The 24,716-nt window shown below is 30.9% G+C and overlaps 1 protein-coding gene across 3 annotated transcripts in view; it reads left to right on the top strand.

The window, feature by feature from the left end:
* The window catches only part of LOC129960978 (probable JmjC domain-containing histone demethylation protein 2C), a 189,330-nt gene that overhangs the window by 79,640 nt on the left and 84,974 nt on the right, over positions 1-24,716 (top strand). For 2 of the 3 annotated variants that reach the window (XM_056074759.1, XM_056074760.1), the window contains 2 exons: positions 2,988-4,602; positions 4,866-4,880. In XM_056074759.1, coding sequence (XP_055930734.1) covers positions 3,443-4,602; positions 4,866-4,880 — 1,175 coding nt within the window. In that variant the 5' untranslated portion in view covers positions 2,988-3,442. The remainder of the gene's footprint in view (positions 1-2,987; positions 4,603-4,865; positions 4,881-24,716) is intronic. The other variant, XM_056074761.1, reaches the window with a different exon arrangement.

Raw genomic sequence — 24,716 nt, 5'->3', positions numbered from 1 at the left:
TTGAAAGTGAAATGTACTGAAAAGTATTCTTATGTGATATATGAAATAGTTTTTAAACACTGACGGGTAAAAATTTATAAGTAAGTGTATTTCTTAAGTACGATTATGTCCTGTTGTACTGCAAAATCTCGTGATATTATGTCTGTATCGATGGCATTGAGCACCTCCTTTCTCTAGCCAAGGCCTGCTGAAAATCTCTTGGCCGGTCTCAAGTAATTTTTAATTAGTTTCAGTTTGAGAAGACTCTTTCTCGCTGGCAATGGACATAGGACTGGTAAGTAATATTCTTAAGCATTGCGAAACTTACCTATGAAAAAATTAGTTGTTATATAACATAAAATCTTGTCTGCCAGCATCAATGTTATAAGTAAGATCTCGTCATGCAATTGCCTTTCATCTACATTTACTTAATTTTGACAATTAAACCTTTCTGCAGGTTTAAATAGCACTCTCTCGGATAATGTATTCATCATCGCTCATGGTTGTGGCCATCGTCCAGAAACTTTGGAAGAAATTTTTTAACTCAATGAGTTAATCTTCACTTCTATAAGAAAATTGTGTTTATTTATATTTAAGTAATAATTTCAGTTTATCCGGATTTTAAAAATAATTATTTTCTAATCGCTAGAATTCAAATTTCACTTGAAATTCTGAGTTATGCTAGTTCTTATTTTCCCACATTGTCTCTCTACACTCTGAAGCCAAAGTGTTTTCTAAGCAAAATTACCTTTTAAAGCTACATAAGTTTCGAATGTCTTCATACAGCCTCCCTTTACGTGTTTGCTGCCTTCTTATTTAGACTATGTTAATGCTCCGTTATTATTCTGACAAATTTTTAAAATGCTATGAAATAGAACAATTAAAATGCAAGTAAATAATAATGAAGAAACGAAATAAAAATGTGAGTTCAAGTTAACCACATCCGTTCTCCTTTCCCAAAAAAGCTATTTCGCATATAATATACCTAGTATGAGTTTCTGCTGAGAAATTTTATCCTTATTTATTTTTTTCAAACTTAACTTAAAAACTTAATTAAACTGAGAAATTTAATCCTATTTCTCTGCCAGCTCTTTTACATCAGTAATGACATTATATATAACTCGTTATCCCCCCCCCCCAAAAAAAAAAGATTGATTGATTCCCCTGTAAAAAAGATTGAAAAAGATTCCCCTGTAATGTTCTTTACTGACAAGACTGACTTTAGATAATTTTTAATGCTTTGTGACCAAGGAATGAAAGAATAAGAAACCTTAGTTTCATTGCAATACCAGAAGTAGTGTTTTTCCAAAGGCAGTTATTGCATAAATAATTAGAATAAGCTAAAAAATATTTTGCTTTTCATCTGATTTATGAAACAGTTGTTCAACTCTGATGGAGAAAAGTCTATTAGTAATTGCTTTCGTAAGTGCAGTTTTGTAGCCTTTTGTTTTGCAAAATCTCTTGAGATTGTATCTGTATCGTTGGCATTGAGCACTCCTGTTTCCAGCCAAGGTCGTTGAATTATATATGGCTGACCTCAAGTAGTTTTTAATTATTTCAGTTTCAGAAAACTCATTTCTCTACAGTGGACCCAGGAATGGTAAGTAAGATTCTTAACCCCTTCACATAAAATGACATGCCCGATACGTGCATCGAATTACTGAATTTGTAATTTTAAATCTGCAATTAAGTGAAAGCATTAAGTAATTTAAAATGCAAACATCATTTAGAAACCCTTCAATAACTCACATTTCCCTTTTATTATTATAGAAATTGAAATATCTTTAAATAGGATAGTTTAGGACAACCCTAATAGATGTCGTCCAATTAGAAAATTAAGTGGATTCTTAGGTCAAGGGGTTAAATATAAAAAAACATATTGATTAACTGAGAAATATAAAAGTTTTTATTCAACATCTGTGTTAAAAATAAGATCTCACTCTGTAGCTACTTTCATCAATAATATTCAATTTGGTCAATCAAATGTTTATTCTTTTATTTTTAATAAAATGTCTCTGAAAAAGAACTGATTATTTGCTTTAAAACCCTGTGAATGAAGTTGGATTAAACCTATCTTGTTCCAATAGGTTGATCGTCACCTGCATAATTTTTTAAATTTTGTATTGATATTATTTTGACTAACAATAAACATAGAAATTTTATTTCCAATTTCTCTGCCAGCTCCTTTGCATCAGTAATGATAATATTCAAACCATTATGCAGTCTTCTTAAAAAAAAAAAAAAAAAAAAAAAAAAAAAACGTTTGAAGCACTCTGTAAGTTGACATTTTCCCTGTGAATTTCTTTACCAGGCAAAATTGTTTTTAAATAATTTTTCATATTATGTGGCTAAGGTATAATGGAATAAGAAATCTTGGTTTTTTTTTTTTTTTTTTTTTTTTTTTTTTGCTATTCTGGGAACGGTATTTTTTCCACAGGCGTGAATTTTAGGATCAATTGTTGACTTGTATATTTCATCAAATACTTCTTTATTGTATTACAATGGTTAGAAAGCATCAGCTTTTCCACGAAAGGTTTAATTGTTCCATTTATTTATCGTTAGTCAAAATAATGCAAGGGTTGTTTTTTTCTTAAATTTTTAATAAGTTCTTCTTACTGAGAGCTTTTACTGCACCGCGCTGACTATCATCTCTTTAGGCCCATGTGGCTACATATGTCACATTGGCCTCTGGCTGGCCTTGAGCTTTAATTTTTAGGTAATGACTAATAGTTAAGATCATATTGTAAATAAATAACCCTCCTCCTAAATCATCAGAATCAGGTCTGACACTATTAGTTTCTATATCATATATTAGATTATTTGTTTTTTAATATATTTTATATATACATTTTGGTTTATTATTTTCTAATTCTTATATGAAGGTTTCGATTGATCTAAATTCATCTTAAATTATTAATTTCACTGGCATTTTAAAAATTTTGCTTTATTTGAAATTTTTATCTTAATTATGCCTTTGTCTGTGAACTAAGTTTCAGTTTTCCTTACAGGTTCTACAAGGAAACAACTTTATATCCAGGATAATGACTACCTCCTTATATCACTGGCTTGATAAGATCAGTATTTTGACTGAATAATGGTGATAGAACAGTTATGATGATATGGATATGTAATGTTGTTGATCATGAACAAGATGTCCTGTGCTTTCATTTTGAGACATATGCCATTAAAATCGTTTGGACCAAATTAGTCAATATGTAATAAAACAGAAGGATTCTCGGTTTTATTCTTCTTTTGAACTTAATATTTTTTTGACATTTTCATCATATAGTTAGTAGGATTTTACGAGTATTTTTTATTCACAGCTTGTATATTATTAAATATTATTTTAGAAATATATATATATATATATATTATTAACGAATGCATTGTTCATTTCATTTGGCATGATGCTGGCAATTTCGGGGGCGTTCCTGTTTTATAACCAGAGTTTTATTTCTCAGGAATGTCACATTTAAATACGAGTGATCAATGCAAAGGAGCGCAGAGTTATGTCACCAGTCACACATCACAAGGATATGTTAACACCGATCTTGAAGGTTATGCAAGAGCGCATCATGATGAAGGATATAGAGAAAATTTGTCATCTAGAGAAGTGAGGGAAAGTTTTTCATCTAGAGACGTGAGGGAAAGCTTCTTATCTAGAGAAGCGAGGGAAAGTTTCTCATCTAGAGACGTGAGGGAAAGTTTCTTATCTAGAGAAGCAAGGGAAAGTTTCTTATCTAGAGAAGCAAGGGAAAGTTTCTTATCTAGAGAAGTGAGAGAAAGTCTCGCATCTAGAGAAGCGAGTCTCTCATCCAGAGAAGCGAGGGAAAGTCTCGCATCTAGAGAAGCGAGTCTCGCATCTAGAGAAGCGATTCTCTCATCTAGAGAAGCGAGGGAAAGTCTCTCTAGAGAAGCGAGGGAAAGTCTCTCATCTAGAGAAGTGAGGGAAAGTTTCTCATCTAGAGAAGCGAGAGATATAAGGCATCGCCGTGACCTCAGCCAATATCGTGCTTTGAGTAGTGGGTCACGGCATCCAGAATATCCTGCTCAAGAGTCCATGAACCCAGCTACTGCTGCATCCCATCCTGCAGCTGTTGCATCGGCTGCAGCTGTTTATCCAAGAGTAGCCATTCTTCCTCAGCAAGGCAGGACTACAGGTCCACCTTCCCATTTCGAAACATTTGGTCTTTCCCCTCATATCCCTTTAAATCCACCTTCAGCAACATCTGGACATCATCCAGCAACTGTCCACTCTTCAACTTACAGACACTTACTTCCACCTCCTGCTTTATTACCTGCTCAGTTTAGTAGCGCTAGTGGGTCATCACACGTTGGGCTGGATGTTATGTGGCAGCAGAAACTCGGTACCAACCCCTGGTTACTTTCCCATTATGAAGATATGAGAGTAGAACGAGAACGGTCTCTCGCTCATGAGCGAGAGCGGTCAAGACCGCAAGAAAGGGATCGAAATATTGGACATGAGCGTGATCGAAGTATGGCTCATGAAAGATACGCCCAGGAGCGTCAGAGGAACATTGCTAATGAAAGAGTGTTAGCTCAGGAGAGGGAACGGACTGGGACCCATGAAAGAGAACGTAGTTTAGTCCATGATAGAGAACGGTAAGGTGTTTTTTCTGTCTATTGTCGTTAAATTAATTTTATTTTAGTGTAATAAGATTTTTTATTTGTACTTATCTTTGTTGTCAAGTGGGATTAAAGAGATAAAGGTAATTTAACTATATATGGTTAATTTTGAAAGATATTTTTTGGATGCAGTTAAATATTTATACTGTCCAGTTTATCTGATTAAGTTTAGAAATTGCCTGTATTTAATTGATGACAATTATCTTACTAATACATCTTTTTAACTTTTTTTTATGTAGCATACTTATGGGAAGGTAATGTAACATTTATTATATAGTTGTCAGTCAATACTTGCATGAATATATCGGATACTCAGTCTTAATCACATAAAAAATTCTTAAATTTGAATTACCCATTTTATGGATGTTTCTGTAATTGTTTGTGCTTTAAAAATTTGTCGTCTCCCTCCACAATATTTTCTTGTTTTTATTCCTTTTAAAGAAATCTACCTATTTGTTGAATTGCTTAGCTTTCTTTATTATTCAATGAAATTGAGTGGGAAGTCTCTGACTAATGTTCTTTGTCAATATTTATTAAAAATCGGAAGTAAATGAAAAAAAAAAAAAACCTTTCTCAGTGAACTGAAGAATACTAACTTTATTTTACTTAAATTGCCTATTTGGAGGAGGAGGAGGGAGAGGATAACACATTAAGCCCGTTTAAAACGTTTTGAAAATAATCCACACAAAATTTACATTGGTATTCATTAAAGTATAAACATAAAATAAACCAACCTTAAGCAAAAATAATTGAAATGTAAAATATGCAAAATTTGTAAAAAAGAAAAATAAATTAATAATAATATACAGGAAATACAGAAAAATATAAGAAAACTTATTTTTAGATGGTTAAGGAAGTTGATCGTAAGAATTTTATTGCAGTTTCTTTTATGTAACTTTTGTAAAGTATGTTAGTAAAGCATGCATGTATTTACCTCTTTACAGACAATTAACTTGTCGACGAATTTGATTCGAAATTTTATACAGATCTATATTTTAGATGCTAGAACTGTGTTCCAAATTTTATTCATCTAGCTTTTTAAATTCTTTAGTTGTGTTTACTTTTATTCTAGCAGACAGACAAACAAACAAACAATGAAAATTTCTGAATGGATTTCATTCAAAATTTTATCAAAGTCTACGAATTTGTTGTATAGACCAAATACAAAATTTCATCCGTTTAGCACGAAGCGTTTTTATCGTGTTCAACGTTATTAAAACAGTCATATTTCAACTCATTCGAGTTTACTTTCTTCGTAATTTTGTACAATGCAATGATGAGCTTCATATCCGCCCTCGATATCATTGTAAATAGAATTGTGAGTATTCTGGCTGAACAGATGTACTGCCTATTCACGTAGAACCCTGACATTGTGTGAGGGAAAAATTAATCACATTAAGGAACAGAATTAAATATTGGAATCTCTCAGAACCTTATAATCCTTAGCTTGGCTTTCAAAAACCAGAAAGACAATCTTTTTAGAGATAAATTTGCGTATTCATGTAAAACATGGAGTGTTGATTTTTAACAATAATTTCAGCCCATCGTTGCTTTTTTGCATGATTACTTTTCAGTTAGATTTCAATTTGTAGTGACTCTCTATTAATGAATTATTTAAATATTTTTACTTCAACTAATTTTTATGTAAAAGTTTAGACCTTTTTTCAATATGTATTATTTTATTTATTATAAACTTCCATAAGTAATACATAAATACACTGAATGATTCAAGGCTTCCAAAAATAAAAGTAAAGCAAATGTTTATGAAGTTTCAAAGTTACTTGTAAGACATTTCTTACTCCTGCCAATGGATATCAATAATAAATTAATGCGAATAAAATTCTTTTTTTACTTTTTTGAATACGGATTATCCAAAGAGAAATAACTGTTATCGCCGAAACATTCGAACTCGAGGTTTGCCCAGTTTCCATTCCAGACAGATATAATTCCAAAAACAACACATTTTTGGAATTATGTCTGTCTGTGAATACGATAAATGAAAAACGCTTAGACCTAGAATTTTTTAAATACTAAATTTGCAGATTTCTGTCAAATTTTGAACGAAATCCATTTCTATAAAGCCTTTTTGTTTGTTTGTTTGTCATAGTACAAATAAACAGGATAACGTCAAAACGCAAAGCGGTACATCTGTAAGATTTGTACATAATTTTAGCAACTAAAATATAGACCAATATTAAAATTTTGAACCAAATTCATCAATAAGTTGTATGTTCGCATGCATATAAACATTGTAATAATAATAATAATAGACTACAACAACTTAGATAAAAAAAAAAAAAAAGTTATCAAGTCATTTTGTTTCTAAAATTGTATCTCTGTCAGAAATTTTGGATTCAATTAACAATCAAAAAAATTTCGCTGCAAACATGCTTTTTTTTTTTTTTTTTTTTTTTAAATCTTTCTATTCTGAGACTGAAATTAGAAATCTGTGTATTCTTGGCATTAATGGCCTTGCCCAAGGTTCCTTATCATTATGCCAGTGGGAGGGGTGAACTGGGGCTGGTTTCACAGTACTGGTTCATTTGTAGAGCGCATTAAAACCATTTCTTCAAATGTATCAGAGTGGTGACCTACTTTTGCCCTTTTTTTTCACATAAGTTATCAAAACAACGATTTTATTTTTAAAAAGTTTTGAAAGAAAATTTCAGAGTTGAAATTATTTTTTCACTTAATTGTTAGTGCCAGATTGATTTTTCTGACAATATATTTTGTTCTGCATGTGATAAAATGAGTGCTGCCATAAAAAGGGACAAATTATTGAAAGTCTTACATTCTAAAAAAGAAGTATCCGATAAAATTATAAACTTTTCAAGCATGATTGTCAGTAACTTGTTTTTTAAATGTTCGAATGTATAATGAATAAATCTTCAGTAAATTTTAATCAGTAAGCGATTTTGTTTTGGAGAGAATTAAGTAAGTGTGAAAGAAAAGAAAAAAAAGCATGTTCTGTATTGTACTTTCGCAGAAAAGATAAAAAGGATGATGATGATGATGAAGATGCTACTGTCATGGAGTCTGTCAATTTCCTAATCAAATCAATTTTACTCGATTTCGACAAGTTTCGTGTCAGGAAAATGAGATTAAATCCTTTATTTGAAGATAATGAATTTAAACTGCAGATGATTTTGAAAATTATTTTCGTATTTTCTCTTGAACAAGCATTTGTTGAAAAAGGTTTCAGCCTTTATTAAATATTGAAGTGGGAAATTTGAATAAAAATCATGTTTCGCAATGTATAATCTATGACAACATAAAGCAATAGAACGGAATCCACTCAAAAAACATTATCAAAGAATTGTGAATGTTAGCAACATAAGCCAAGTCAAAATATCACCTATTTTTGGAGAAGCAGATGGCGAAAGAAATAGTTATCAATAACATAAAGGAAGTTAGACTCTGATTTCTTGATCTCTTTACGGGAAAAGAAATTTCTTTTAGAAAAGGAAATTGTTGAAATTGAATTTGAAGCTAATATACTTGTTCGACAAGCTAGGAACTTATCACTACTAACAAAATCTAATCAGTTGAAAAAAGTTATAACTGAATATGTTTGGAAAAATCGCTAAAAAAGAAACTACTTTTTATTTACATCTATACTTATATAAAGTTCAGTGTGTGTGTGTGTGTGTGTGTGTGTGTGTGTGTGTGTGTGTGTGTGTGTGTGTGTGTGTGTGTTGGCGCTTACAGGCCAGACCGTTCCACCTACAGCTACCAAATTTGGCACATGCATACCTTGGAGGTCGGGAATGTGCAACTGGGGTCCCTTTTTTTGAATTTTTAATTAGAATTTTAATTGTTAATTAAAAACTAACTTTCTTGCCAAAAAAAATCTTTTTATTTCCCTACTGCCAAATGAGTAAGGCTTCAGTTTTTTTTCCCACGCTATAGAGGATAGGCTTACCAAATTTTCGACCGCTTATTTCAAACGATTCTGTTTATTTTCTTAATGTTTGATGCATTTAAAATTAAACATTGTTAATTAATCGATCTTTCAGATTCATTATGAAGTACTTTTGAATTAAAATAAAACAGAATAAAGGAAATTAAAAATTTCTAATCTGCATAGCGTTAGCCCAACTGGCGTAAAAAAATCCACGCATTTGCGTTACCGTAACTGGCGTTGAAAATTCACGCATGCGCATCGTGTTCTGATTGTTGACAAAAATTTTCAACGGATGTTGGCTTGCTTTAAATTATTTTTAGGTTAGTTGTGTGCTTTTGTAATTAAATTGTATTTATGTTAGTTATATATTTTTTGTATATGCTTATAGTTTTCAGAACATCGGTTTTTAAGTAGTTTTTTTAACCTGTTTTCGACCGATTATTGTAAACGATTCTGTTTATTTTCTTAGTGTTTGATACATTTCAAATTAAACATTGTTAATTAATCGATCTGCTGATGATGAATCTGAGAAAATTTTGTTGACAAATTCTTGAGATATTACATAAATTAAGAAAGATATTCTTTAGTGCCCATAAGTTTTAAATGCTCAGTGACTCTGTTTTCAGTAATCATATTATTAAAAAAAATGCTTTGTTTTAGTAAAAAATATTATTATATTAATTGCAGATTAATCATTTCCACTTTAATTTAAAGTATAAATTCTACGGGAGCTAACAGAAAATTAGAGAGATACAGATTACGTTATGACTGAAAGTCTTTATAATATTATGAGTGAATTGAAATTTGAAAGTTTGAAATATTTTAATGAAGAAGCTATTAAAGTAGGAATTACATAAAATATTTAATTATTAAAATTTTGACGAAGCATTAAAATTGGCGAACCGGCTGGTCGCCAAAGGCGGCTAGTATTTAATAAAATGAGCTTGGTTTTTATATTCTAGCTTTGTTTACTTATGTTCTTAACCTTTTTTGGAGAGATTAGAATGTTAGTGAAGTGGTCCCCCCCCTTATACTACTAACTGTATTGTAATTAAATAATTTAAGATATAAGCTTTAATAAAATTTTTCAAATGGAGCTTACATAAAAATACATTTTTTTTTTAATATTCAATGTTCTTGAAAAATATTCAGTAATCCTTGGTAGTATTTTATGTTTGTATAAAATTGGGCATTTACTTAGTTAATATCCACTTTAATTTATTTCATAGAACTCATAGTTCTATATTAAAAATTGCAATGGTTCTTATTTTATTCTCTAAAGGTCCTTAAAAAGTACTTATTATTTCAGATAAATTAATCTACGCGCCTGGAAATGATACCTTTTTATTTTATGAGCATATAATAAAGTAGTGCGTTTCATTCAATAAATGTCAACCAGGTTTCCCCCCCCCCCCATGTTTTACCTGCAATTTAGTGTTCTATACAGATGTTTTTTGATTGCAAAAAATTTCATTATATGAAGACATGTTTATAGGATATATGAGTGGCACAGACACAGAATGCGAATCGCAGAGCAACTCTGTGAATGTGCATTAATTTATTCTGCATATTTTTAATTTGTTATTTTAGCACTGTGAAGTGCATAACAGAAATTCGTCACATATTTTATTGTTTCATATAAGAATAGAAATTTGAAAACTGATATAATTCTTTGAATAATTCACATAATTATAAGAATAATAACTATGTATGTAATTATGAAAATAATTATTCTGTAGGATGTCTGTAAAAAGTAATCAATTTAATAATTCGAAAAATTATGTTGGAACCTTTTTGATTAAACACAACAAAGTTAATTTAGTTAAACTGACAAAGAATTATCAATCAAATATATTAAATGGAATAATAAAGTCAATAAAAAGAAGTTAAAACTCGTAATAATATATCTAAATGTGATTTTTAAAAAAACAACATAATTCTGCTTAAAAGTTTGATAACAGATGTATTTTTAATTTTTGTATTCGTTCTTAAAAGTTTAACAACTCTAGGATGTAAGAACAGTGCTTAAACAGAATTATTGGACAAATCACAGATGTTCATATGATTGAGGTCAAATAAAAATGATTACAAATATTTTATAAACAAAAGCCACTTATAGTCTGTTGTCTTCACTGTATGTATAAAATATTTTAAAAAGTAATGACTTAAAAGTGAATTTGATTAGACTTTTTTTTTCCTTTTCCTCCTTATCAGAAGATACTCTTATGAAATTTTATTTTCCAAGAAGTTTATTTAATTCAAACTTCAATTAAACTGAAATTTATTATTTTAAAATTGTATTTGATCCGCTTCTGTCCTTCATTTAAATATTAAGTAAAAAGTGCCCAATTTTATAATGACAAAAATAATGGTAAATTAAAATTTTAATCAGTATTTCGTGAATGTTTGAAATAATTTGAAACTCTTCATTTTCACTCGCGAGGAAATAAATGTAAGATATATTTTGCATCCAAAAACTTAATCCTAAATAAATAATTTAATAATGTTTTGATTAAAGTCTTAATATTTCTTTGCCATTTAAGATTATATATAATATTATAATAATTTCAATTACGGCTGATTAATTTTTATGAAATTTCAGACTTTTGTAAGAAATATTGAGCACATAAACAAACATTTGTTAATTTAAATACTGATGACCTTTTTCTTGTTATAAAATATGGAGTTCGTTATGCATTGATTATAATGGGAAATAATTTGGTTAATATGTTTGTAAAATTAAATAGTTACAATCCTATAAACTATTTATTAGAAAATAAAATTCCCATTTTCAGTGATTTCTTATATTTTATAATCGATACTGTATGAGCCGACAAGTAAAAATTTTAATTTGCTTCCAAGATAGGCTAACCGTATTTTAAAGAGTGACTATTAATAAAACGTCATGGAAAAAGGAGGCATTTTGCAATATTTTGTTTGTATATTTGATTGCAAGACCGTATACCAAATTTCATCCGTCTAATTTAAAGCGGTTTTCAGTTATCTTTGTCAGAGACAAACAGACATAACTCCAAAAATGTGTTTTTTGAACTCGGGGCGGGGGGGGGGTCTAAACCGTAGAGATTCATCAAAATCTAATAGTTCGAATTTTTTGACGATTACAATACTTTCTGTGTACTTCATATACGAGAAAATAAAAATGAGTGTTACTTTTGGAAATTTTGAAATTTGTTCTTATTTCTATACTAGCCGTCTTTGGCGACCAGCCGGTTCGCCAATCTTAATGCACGTTAAAATTTTAATAATTAAATATTTTATGGAATTCCCATTTTAATTGCTTCTTCATTAAAATATTTTAAAACTTCAAATTTTAATAGTCATATAATTCACTCATAATATTATAAAGGCCTTCAGCCATAACGTAATATGTATCTCTCTAATTTTCTGTTCGCACCCGTAGAATTTATGCTTTAAATTAAAGTGGAAATAATTAAACTGCAATTAATATAATAATTTTTTTTCTTTTTCTTTTTTTTCTTTTTTTTTTTTTTTACTGAAACGAAGCATTTTTTTTAAATATGAGGACTGAAAACAGAGTCGCTGTGAATTTAAACCTTATGTCACTAAAGAATATTTTTCTTAATTTATATAATATCTCAAGAAGTTTTAAACAAAATTTTCTCAGATTCATCATGCATAGATCGATTAATTAATAATGTTTAGTTTTAAATGCATCAAACACTAAAAAAGTAAAGAGAATCGTTTGAAATAATCTGTTGAAAACATATTAACCCTTCAAAACCAAGTCCGTATCCGTTGAAAATAGTTGTCAACAATCAGAACACAATGCGCATGCGTGAATTTTCAACGCCAATAATGGTAACGCAAATGTGTGAATTTTCTACGCCAGTTCGGGTAAAGCTATACAGATAAAAAATTTTTAATTTCCTACATTCTGTTTTATTTTTATTCAAAAGTACTTCAGAGTGAATCTGAAAGATCGATTAATTAACAATGTTTAATTTTAAATGCATCAAACATTAAGAAAATAAACAGAATCGTTTGAAATAAGCTGCCGAAAATTTGGCAAGCCTATCCTCTTTAGCGTGGGAAAAAAAAAAGAAAAAAAAAAAAACTGAAGCCTTACTCATTTGGCGGTGGGGAAATAAAAAGATTTTTTTGGCAAGAAAGTTAGTTTTTAATTAACAATTAAAATTCTAATAAAAAATTCAAAAAAAAAAGGGACCCCAGGTGCATATTTCCGACCTCCAAGGTATACATGTACCAAATTTGGTAGCTGTAGGTCGAACGGTCTGGCCTGTAGAGCACCAACACACACACACACACACATTGAGCTTTATATAAGTATAGATATAGACGGCCCCTTATGGAAATTTTAATTCAGAAGTTAATTCCTCTCGAATAATACTTATTTTATGATTATACGTCGAAAAATACCAGAATAAAATTGTGGGTGGCTCCTCCCCCTCCTCCTCGCGTCTGTGCAACGTCGTTTACTGTTAGTGGAAATTATGATATTTATGACAGTGCAACATTTATTTTGTGTACAGTTACTCAAAGTTATTTAAGCAGAAAATCAAAATTTATAACTAATGTAATAACTAAATGAACTAATAAGAGATTTTACATCACCCTTCTCTTTCATAATTCATAGAAATTGTATTTTTACTAGTTTGATAGCAAGGCTAATAACATTTCTTTTAATCGATTTGCCTGCTCAGCTGAGTGATCTATTGGTGCTTGTATCCTAAATAGCTGCTTAGTCAGCCAGCCATTATGCGAAAACTATTGGGATGGTTCTCATGACGAATTTCTGTTAATCTTCTCCTACACCTCGTTTAAATATATACAGTGGCTCAAAAAATTGAGAGTAAACCTTACTTTTACTTGATAAATCCGACTTTCAATATAAATAAAACATTGCCGGGAAGTGCAGACATGTTTTTATTTTTACACATAAAAAATGGTTTAATTTAGAGTAAAAATAAAGAAAAATTAACCAAAAACTTCTAAATTGAAAAGTTTCAGAAGCATTTTAAATAAACATACGAAGAATTTTGCCTCAAAAAAATGGAGAATACATCAATGAAATTCTTGTAATATCACACATAAAAAGAACTTGTCTGTATTTAGTTGCATATCTTTTGGCTTTTATAATGGCCTCTAAACCTCGTGGTACCGATTCGACTAATTTTTGGTGGTATCTGAAGATATTTTACCCCATTCTTCTTGCGCCACTTGTTTTAAATGGGTTTTGTGTCTTATTTTGTGTTTTTGGACCACTGCTTCGAGTGTGGCCGACAGATATTCAATGGTATTGATGTCGGGGTACTGTGGTGGTGTGTGTAACTGCTGATTACAATATAAAAGACACCATATTTTGACGTATTCTGTTTGGAGTCGTTGTCCTATTGGAGAATGTAATTTCCATCTAAACCGAAATTTTTGGCACTTTCCTTTAGATTGCTGCGAAGTATATCCAAATAAACCATATCGTTTATAATGCCATCTATAAAAATTAAATTTCGTATCCCGGATGAAGCCATGCAACCTCAAATCATGACGGAGTCACCATGTTTAACTGTAGGGCGTAAATTTTTTGAATCCAAAGCAATATCAGACTTTCCCCATACTGAACCAATGCTGTCACTGCCAAAAATTTTGAGTTTTCTTTCATTACTAAATATAGCTTTCTTACAAAGGTTATTGATCTTCAAATGATCAGTTTTTTCAAACTTCAAATACTTTTTCTGAATGTGCAAGCTGATGAACGGTTTCTCTAACAATGCGATTTTCATATCCAGCTTGTCGAATGGTATTTAGCACAGTTTCAGTACTTATACTTCTGCCTGTGGTTTGAAAAGTTTCTGCAACAAGTTGGATGAACCATATGGTCGCAGCAATCTAAAGGAAAGTGTTAAAATTTTGGGATTAGATGGAAATTCCATTTTCCAGCAGGAAACGACCGCAAACAGAATGCACGTAACGTCAAAATATGGTGTCTTTTTCATTGTAAACAGCAGTTACACACACCACCACAGTACATCGACATCAATGCCATTGAATATTCGTGGGCCATACTCGAAAAAGTGGTTCAAAAACACAAAAATAGAAACAAAACTCATTTGAAACAAGTGTTGCAAAAATAATGGGTAAAATATCTTCAAATACCACCAAAAATTAGTCGAATCGGTACCACGACGTTTAGAGGCCATTATAAGAGCCAAAAGACATGCAACTTAATAGTGACACTTTGTTTCTATGCGTGATATTGCAAATATTTCATTGGTGTATTCTCAATTTTTTGAGGCAAAATTCTGCATATGTTTATTTAAAATGCTTCTGAAGTTTTTCAGTTTAAAAGTTTTTGGTTGATTTTTCTTTATTTTTACTCTAAATTAAATCACTTGTTATGTGTAAAAATAAAAACACGTTTGCACTTCCCGGTAGTGTGTTATTTATATTGAAAGTCGGATTTATCAAATAAAAGTAAGGTGCACTCTCAATTTTTTGAGCCATTGTATATGATAAATAATATAAGTTTTTAGACCATTTAGGACTCCCTAATGACGGAAAATCACCCATTAAATAAGTTCCGTTTCCTCGAACCTGCCTTCGATTGGTCTAAAATAATGAAATTCCAAAACTTCGTAACTGAACTAATTTTGATCTGAGCTTTATTTATTTCAAAATTTAGTATGTCAATTAATATTTTACTAAATATAATTAATATCGTCAAGATATTGTATAAAAATTTAGATTTCATTATTTTTTTCAGCAGTTCTTTTATTTATTGACTGCAGCAACTAAAAATATAATTCTTTTTGTCATTTAAATCATTTCCTTGAGCTGCTTATCTCTTACGATTTAAAAATTAGCTATTGGGCTATGAGGTGAATGCACACCGGATATAAACGATTTTAATTATTATTAGTTTATAAATTCTAAATCAATCGCAGAAAATCCGTATCTGTTTCAAAAGCATGCGAATTTAATTTCATAAACGACATTCATTTCATTGGAATAAAGAGATTTCCATAAGCAATTCTGCAGATAAGTATTCAAGAAGTTAATTCGAAAGTCATTCTTCATTAAATCTCATTCATAAAGAAGCTAAAAATGAAGCAAAAATGCTTCCACAACTTTTGATTTCAGTTTTTAATACTTTCAGATAAATGTGTAAATAAATGTTAAGTGCCAGCGCAATGAATTATAACCGTTGAAGCATTTTTAGAGTTTTTGTTCAATTCCAAAATTCGGAATGATTTGAAAGTTATTAATTTTTTTCTAGAAATTTTCTTTTCAGTGTATTTCTAGAAAAGTAAAAATATCGCTTTACTGAAGACTGATATTTTACTTAAGACTAAGTATTCTTTTAAACAAATGAAATATCAATATATTGACTAATATGCAATTATTTTAATGATGCATAAATTCAAAATCCATTCAAACTATTTGTATAAATCATTCATTTCCGAGTAAAACTTACAATGAATGTTTATGAATTTTAATATCACATAAATACCGAATGCCTGCTTAAATACTGAGTACAATATGAATGTCGTGAGAAATTAATAAGTCACAAGTTATGAGAAATTAATAAATAAAAAGCTAATTTCATCAAAAATCAATGTAAAAAATTTACAAATATAACTCATCAATTGCTTATGAAGTTGAAATGTGTACCTAAATTATTATCTATAAGTGATAGACCCTTTATAAATACTGTAATAACTGAGTGAAAGTATTGAAAAAGATAGGAACCTGACAAAATATACTTGATAAAGCTTTTATATTATTATAATATTTTCAAATGTATTAAAAATATTGTATTGTAATATTTTCTATACATTGTTTTTTTGCAAATTTAATTGTTTTACTACTATATTTTTATTTGACCTGCCTGCCTAATGATGGTATTTTTATTCACCACTGACCCTTGATCCAGTGACCTTAAGCATTTGCCTAATCAGAAAATTCAGAATTGCATGTGTCATCAAAAATAACATCGACTGGTTTTTTCGGGATGCATTTTGTCTTTGTTTTTTTAGCTTTGTACTGTTCATATCACCTGTCTGACAAAAACCACTCTGCAGATTTCATCAAGAAATTCATCCAGATATATAATGATCATAAATAGAAGAAAACTTACAGCCACATTCTAATCAGGGTGTCCAGCCAACCGGAAATCGCCAGGAAATTAGTTCCGAGAGTCAGAGGAGTCAAGGAAATTGATTCTAAAACTGATTTTTTTTATATATATATATATATATATATCAGTGTTTCTTATTGTACTTTACAATCCGTTTTTTTTTTTTTTTTTTTGTAAGTAGAATGAAATATTATTAGCTATCAATTAAAGTTAATCATTTACTAATACTCATAAAAAGAGGCCATCCACTTTACTATGTATATGCCAGATGTTGGAAGATTAGCTTTAAATTTCTGAGGAACCGAAATTTCAGCAATATAGCATCATCGGTACTGTATTTGAGGATTTCCTTCAATTCTAAAGAACAACTGTCGTACATTTAGTTTATCATGGGATTCATATTTAAATTGTGCTGACTGTTTTATTAATCAGTTCATTATTTGCCTTACTTTTATATTCGATGTGTTTATTTAAAATTTTGCTCCTTCACCCCGTTCTTTTGCACTGTATATGGTATTGCAATGGTAATCTGAATGGTATTAGAATTCGACAATTCATCGTTTTTAGATTGAGTCGCGGTTGAGGCTGTCTAGCATTAGCTAAAACAATTTAGATGCTGTAAAATTGATTAAATTAACATTTGGAACTACAATGAAAAAGAATGACTAACCACCATATCTCATTTATTGCATGTATACGTATATATAATATAATATTTCCACCGAAAGTTTTAATTTCCGTTCGCCCCCCCCCCCCCCCAAGATATCAAGATATCGACATAATAAGAAAAAGTGGCTTTGCTTTCTATGGGAAAAGGCAACCTAATTAAAGCTCAACTCAAATTACTGTTATGATTTCAAGCTTTAATGGCTCTTTTATTTAAAAGGAAAAATAGGTGTACTTTTTTTTTCCCCTTCCTTTGAATGACTAGCCTGTTGTATCACATATTACGAAAACGAAAGTATGAATTTTTGTATCAATATTCAAAGCTATTTTAAATTGGATATTAAATGTGGCCAATTATTATAATTACTGAACAGTTTAACTAAATAAATATTTTATTATTATTAGATTTATTTTTTTCACTTTGGAGATATTTTTGTTGACTTATGGATCGAACGGACAGTAATGAAATCGAATACTAATATTTTCTTATTTTTATACATTATGAATACGAATCTTTTAATACATTGTTTGTGTGCATACAAGGAATGGATGTTATTGCTAATGTTTTCATTTAACATTTTTTATTTATTTATTTTGCGTTTGTTTAAAATTCGTTCATTAATTTTTTATTTATTTTTTTTTTTTTTTTGCTCATATTTTCAGGAAAATGCTCCCTAATTTAAAAATATTAAACATAGGAAATAAATTTGTTTGATGCATTTTAAGTACGCATTTTTCTTACGTTTTAATGTACATGAAACCAATTGCCAAAAAATTGAAAAAAAATTCATTCATTCATGCTACCTTTTTTTTTTTGTAATTTACATTTAGAACATTTATTTTTATGCAATAAAGAAAAAAAAAGTTAGTGATAAGGACCAATTTTCCACTTTTTTCTGCATGTCACCTGTGAAACATTCGGTCAGTGAGCTAGTGTTTTTTTTTTTTTTTTTTTGCTATAGTTGGTGAGCTAAAGAATGGTGATGTTATTTCGTTATAATTGAATAATTTCTGTTATTTTGATACAGTGTTAACATTTTGTGTTAATAAATGATTTTTTCTGTTAATAGAATTATTATTCAGTTCTGATTTGTGTGTTGATAAACAGTATGGATAGGGGGAGACCCGCACTAGAAGGAATTAAATCATTTCATTCTTAAGCACTCTGTCACTGTGCACGTGCTTTTTTTACTGCATGTTTTGTGAGTAAATCTGACAGGCAGTTTTGAGATATGACTAGTTGGCTAAAAGTCAATCAAAGCATGCATCTTCAAGTACTAGTTAGTATATTAGCAAAAAAAAAAAAAAAAAGGAGCGGGATATTTACATAATTGAAGCTTATCTGAAATCCAATAAGTAAATTTGTTTTCTGAATTTTTAATTTGATTTTAGTTAAAATAGTAGAACAGTTTTTCACATAAAGTTAAGAACATATTGTGCAATAAATAAATAAAAGAAATTAAAGCTACATCATTCTGAAGATTTTAATCATATCCGGAAAAAAGTCAGGGAAATTTTCTTTTTATAAAACTTGGAGATATCGGGGGAAAGTGACAAAAATGATGGCCACTCTATTTCATACGGTGTAATGGGAAGTAACCATTTACAATGTTAATACGCGTTTTAGAGTCTATAATTGTACTTCTATCTGCTGTAAATGCATTATAAAATGATGACTTTGTTGACTTCCTCATTTTACCCTCGTTGAACCGAGAACCATTGGAAAAGGAGATAACTCCTATCTTTAAAGATCTGCAACATCGTCATCGTTCTTCTTTAAAGAGTTTCTTTGGAAAATAATTAGAATATAAAAACCGCTGTCTATTTGTTCAATTTTATAGCACTACTTATTGTGGCCAATGGGAATATTGCATTCTTTTTTTATTTTCCGATGCCCCCCCCCCCAATTATTTCGAGCCATGTTTTGCATTATTCGAATTTCTAGTGGTGGATCAGTGAACCCATTTCGGGAAAAGGAAAATGTACATGTCGCTTATTACCTGTAATGATCGGTATCAGACCTGTTCGTCTCTGCTTTGCTGTGATGCACAGAAATCAGTGTTCTGCCCTGCCCTTGGTTAACATTGATTCCTCTTCTTAGTGTCTGTCCACTAGAAATTTTCATGGAGTTACCTGATCAACTGCATGATAGCATACAAAACCAAAATTCTGCTTATAGTAAACTTCTATTTATGGTAAAATATCCCTTTTCCACAAACTGTTGTTTAGGGTAGTTAATTGCTAATGGAAGTGCATCTTGCGCACCAAAATGGGTGCATTTTGCTTTCTGAAAATGGTCTTTCACGTGAAATAATGGGATCATTTGCTGAGTGCAAAATAAATGAACATTCTGGTCACCATAATACTCCTCGTTAATTAGCTTCTTCAGTGAAGCCATATTAGAGTACAGCAGCAGCAAAACTATAGTAGGCCTATTCTTCTTTCTATGGTCAAGCTTATTTTTTAGATTTTTTTTCAGAAACAATCTTAAATAAGCTTTCTCGCCTACTATTTCCGTAGTTAGTTCTTCCATACCACTCCAGATATTAATGATCATCGCCTGTTCTGAGGAAGCACTGAAAATTCAGTTGAAACAGCTTGTGCCTGCAAATACTCTCTAATATCTCTGTTATAAACATGACTAGTTGACATTTTGTCAAGTGAAATAGGAACATAACACTACGAAACACATCCTTCAATTTACTTCCTGCTCTTATCTGGCTTATACATTCCATGTAGAAAATGAGTATGTGAAATCCTCAAAGTTTTAACAACAGCTACTCTTAACTGAGGATTGTACGACATCAAACTCACGATTTCTCGAACCCAAATATATAGATGTTGATCGAGTGTCTCCTAACAAATCTTAAAACTTTTCTGTAGACTATCTTTGGTGGCAAATTCCAGAGCTGTCTGTAACGTTGTTGGCATCGCCATTTGAAAAATTTATAAATGGGAAATATTTTAAACACATTTCAGAATTTATTGATTTTTAAACCGATTTCTATAATCCCCATCCATACTGCAATTGTTGACACTTCGAGATGGTCTCTTGTGAAACAGCTTGGATCAGACATCCACTTTATGTAGGAGGCAAGATGCAAACACATTCATTGGAATCGGACCTAGCTTGTTCAAGTCCTGAACAAAAGTTTACTGTAATGTGTTTCTTCTGCGCTTTCTTAAATGTCGGAAGCTGCGGAATACCTAGTTTGCCTACTTCTACAGTAGGAGAAGCTTATTTCGGACTTTTGTTACTCTTTGGGGCAGAAAGTGTTCGAAATGGTGTGTAGCATTTGATACTTCCCATGCAGTTGAAAGTATTTAAATCATCAAAAGTGGCCACTTAATAAGTTTTTGAAATTATCGCTAGGTAGGAAAATTTTGGTGTCTTGTGCCGTTAGCTAAATATTTTTCAATAATATTGCGCTGTTTATCCGCACGATTCTTTTTCACTGTCCTTTAAGGTGACCCCCCCCCCCTCCTCCATCGTCACGAAAGTATGCAACACTTTTTCGTGTGCGAATAATACTAAAAACAATGCAATCTGCATATTTTCCTTTCTTCCATCTGATTGTTACTGGTGTCAGTCTCGTCTCCAGATTATTGGCAATTATCCTTTCCATTTAGATAACTGCAAATCTCCTTTTCATTTCATCTGAAACTACTTTATTCTCAGAACGATCCTTTTTCCTTCTGGTTTTGTGGTTAATTTTTTTATAACTATTATCATGATAGATCGCACCAACTGCAAGCAAGTCCCCAGTAATGCTGATGCGATCCCTTAATGCATGAAGACGCAAAATATATCAACATTTCCATGCACCAGCACTCCATTCAGCAAAATGCCACTCTTCACAAGAGTTCCAGGGCTGTCGAAATTGCTTCTGTTCTTGATTCATTCTCACACTAAAATGACTTTCATCTATTAACTAAAGCCCAGCTCCTGTTAAAATGATTTTAAGCTTTGATAGGCCTCTTTTATTAAAAAACGATTTATAGAGAGCTATCTCTTCCCCCCCTTTTCTTCCTTGGAACGTCAAATCGATCGTTTACGAGGGCAAAAGTATGAATTTTGGGTATTAATACTCAAAACTAAATGTGGAATATTGACCCATTATTATAATTCAACAACAATATATTTTATTTATATAAGTATTTTACAATAATTATTTTTCCCCTCTTCTTGGAGATCTTTTTGTTGAATTATGAAGTATGTGACGTTATTACTATTATTTCCATAAAACATATTTTTTCTGTTATTTTTAAACATTATGAAACACGGATTACTAAATTCATCATATGAATAGTTGCTATGGACGGCATGAAATGGACATTATTGCTAATATTTTCTCTTGACATTTGTGTGTTAATTAATTTCTCGTGTTAAGATATTAAATACGATAAATTAATTTGTTTGATACTCTATTGGTACATATGCCTCTAGTAATTTTTTCAAAAAATTTTTAAAGAGAAGGGCAGCATTTTTCTTATATGGTTTGATGTATGTGAAATTGTTTGCCACAAACATTTACAAAATTCATTTATGCTGTTTTGAAATTTATACCTCTTAAACATTTTTCTTTTTATGCAGGTGTGAAAAATCGGTCCTTATCAATTTTTTTTCTCTCTATTTTACGGGTTAAGTATTGAGCCAGCTTGCAAGCGATTTTTTTTATTTTATTATTATAGTCGGTGAGCTAAATGTCAATGCAATTTTGATATCATTGAAGAATTTTTCTTATTTTGATGCAAAGATGCCACTTTAAATTTGTAAATGATTTTTTTTCTGTTAGTAAAATTAATGTTCAATTCTGATTGGCGTGTTGGTAAACAGTATGATAGACACCACTGGAAGGAAGCAAATCATTTCATTCTTAAGCACTCCGCCAATGAGCATATAGTTATATACTGCATTTTTCATTAGTAAATTTGAAAACAGTTCTGAGATATGGCTGGTTGGCTTAAAGTATTGGTTAATATATTTGCAAAAAAGGGAAGAGTTTTTCATAATTGAAGCTTATCTGAAATTCAGTAAGTGAAATAAATGTTTTTTTCTTCTTCTGAGAATTAATTTTTATTTTACATTGATTTTAGATAAAAGAGTATAAAAATTTTTCCAAACAGTTAAGAACATGTTCAATAATTAAAGAGAATGAAATAAAGCTACATCGTTCTGAAGATATTAGAAACATCAGAAATATGTCAGAGAAATTTCCTTTACAACCTGGAAATGTCAGGGAAAAATCAGAGAACAAATAGCAGAAATGCTGGCTACCTTGGTAATTTAATTAAACTAAATCAACGAAGTATCGAGCCTGTCAATGTTGCTTGTTTGGAACTTTCACCTGCAAACTTTCTCACCACTTCCTGCCGATTTGTGCCTAGTTTTATGCCCTTTTAGCTTAGCTGGGTTGGCGTCAGAAATAAAAATAAAAAATAATTATCAATCTTATGCTTTGTTATTGAAATTCTGCAATGCATATGTTTTTTTTTTCGGAGTTTCTTTAGCTCGCTGCTGCTGAAGTCTTTACTTCTAGCCACTTCATGCTAGCAAATTTCATGTCTGTAAACTTCTAAATGTAGCCCATCTTCATGTTTTGCTCGTCAGTAGTAAAATCTAATGGAGGAAATATTTAATAATTGTAAGCTGTAAGTTTGACTTTTATGATTCTGTATATCGATCGAATTTCTATACAGTATATGATTTTTTTTTTTTTTCCTTTAGTTAATTTATACCAAGAATAAAACTAAAGTAAGACTTTGCTGCATTGTTGTGTAATCATGTCCCAAAAGTTAGAATGAAAATGCCTCTTCTATTCAAAATGTTAATGTGAAATAACTAACATTTATGCTGCACTTTTATTCAGTAACAACTAACTTTTGTAATTAATGTGCATATCATTGTCTTTTATATTGGGCCGTGGTGGCATGGTGGTAAGGTCTCGGCTTCGGAACCAGAGGGTTTCAGGTTCGAGACCCGATTCCACCGAAGAACCGTCGTCTTCGGTGCACATTATATCACATTATAGCACATTCGGTGCACAAGTCTGGTGCACATTATATCCGTCGGGGCCAAGAGTCCCCCTGCTGGCGTGGTGTGGAAGTTTGTAGAGGAGGTTCCAGCTCAGGTTTCGTCCTCGTCATCTGACCGCGGTTCAGAATTACGAGATCCGTCTCAAGTAGCCCTAGTGTTGCTTTAAAACGGGACGTTAATATAACTAAGCATTAGTTTTTATAATTTCAACTGCTCCTTTTTATGTCTTAATATATTAAGACTTAAGGTAACTTCTCAAAGATTCTGCTGAGAAAATGGGGAAGGATGCTGAGTCTGAATTAAAAGGGGCTTTCTCTGTGTTAATAATTTAAATATATCTAATAATTGATGCATAAACAAATATCTGCTGAATGATAGTTTTTTTTTTAATTTTCTTTTTCTTTTTTCAATTTTTATGTTGCTAATTCAAAGTTTAACGGCAAGTAGATATGGTGTACCATTTAGCTTTCTGTATTATGCCACGAAAAAAAGATATTTTACAATGGGTTTAAAAGAAATTTGTTGCTATTGGTTTCTTCGTAAATATAATACTTTAAAAAACATTAGGTCAAAGTTAATTATTTTTATAATAAAGAATTAGGATTGAGTTTTTGAGTTGAGTAAGAATTTAAATCCCAAAATGCTGTTTATATGTCATATAATATACACACAGAGTGATTCAAGTTAAAGTATCCCTCTTTGGGACGTGCTAGAGATAGAACCAATCGATGTAACGCTTTCATATTTGGAGGATATACATTTCAGGCCATGGGAAATTATTTGATTAAATAAAATAAATAAGTTTAAAAAAACGCTAGATGAAATGTGGCGCTGCGATCAGTTTAAGATAATGCATATGAAACAGGGCACTAACATTAAAGGACAGAATATGAGGTATCTTTAATAAATTCCATTATTGCATTAGTAACGCACACATTTTGCTAGCTAGATGAAAATTCGAATATTCGACATTGCGAGCTGAACAAAATTTGCGTAATATGCGAACAAAAGGTGGTTCGTAACAGATAAAAAGCTGAGTGTGCAGGTTCTAAACATTCTTAGACCAAGACGGTGGTTCTCTCTTTGCTGGAACATGCGCTGCTACTAAAGTTGCTTCGCTTATACCGAGAGCAGAATTCTTTGTGTGCGGGTCCACTAACAAATTGAGCTCTGTGGCGAATGGTCAAACGTTTCGAGGAAACAGGCAGCTTTGCTGTTAAAGTAGGCTGTGGTCGTAAACACACGGATGCCGCAGGTGATTGAAGACCTCGCAATCTCTGTCGTTGAGCCTCTGTCATTTCGAACAGAGCAGGGACATCTAGTGCTCGCGCCGTACCAATGCAACTTGA

The sequence above is a fragment of the Argiope bruennichi genome, chromosome X2 (genome assembly GCF_947563725.1).
Source record: "Argiope bruennichi chromosome X2, qqArgBrue1.1, whole genome shotgun sequence".
NCBI lineage: Eukaryota > Metazoa > Arthropoda > Arachnida > Araneae > Araneidae > Argiope > Argiope bruennichi.
Note: the sequence above shows the minus strand (reverse complement) of the source record. Positions and strands in the feature narration are given on the sequence as shown.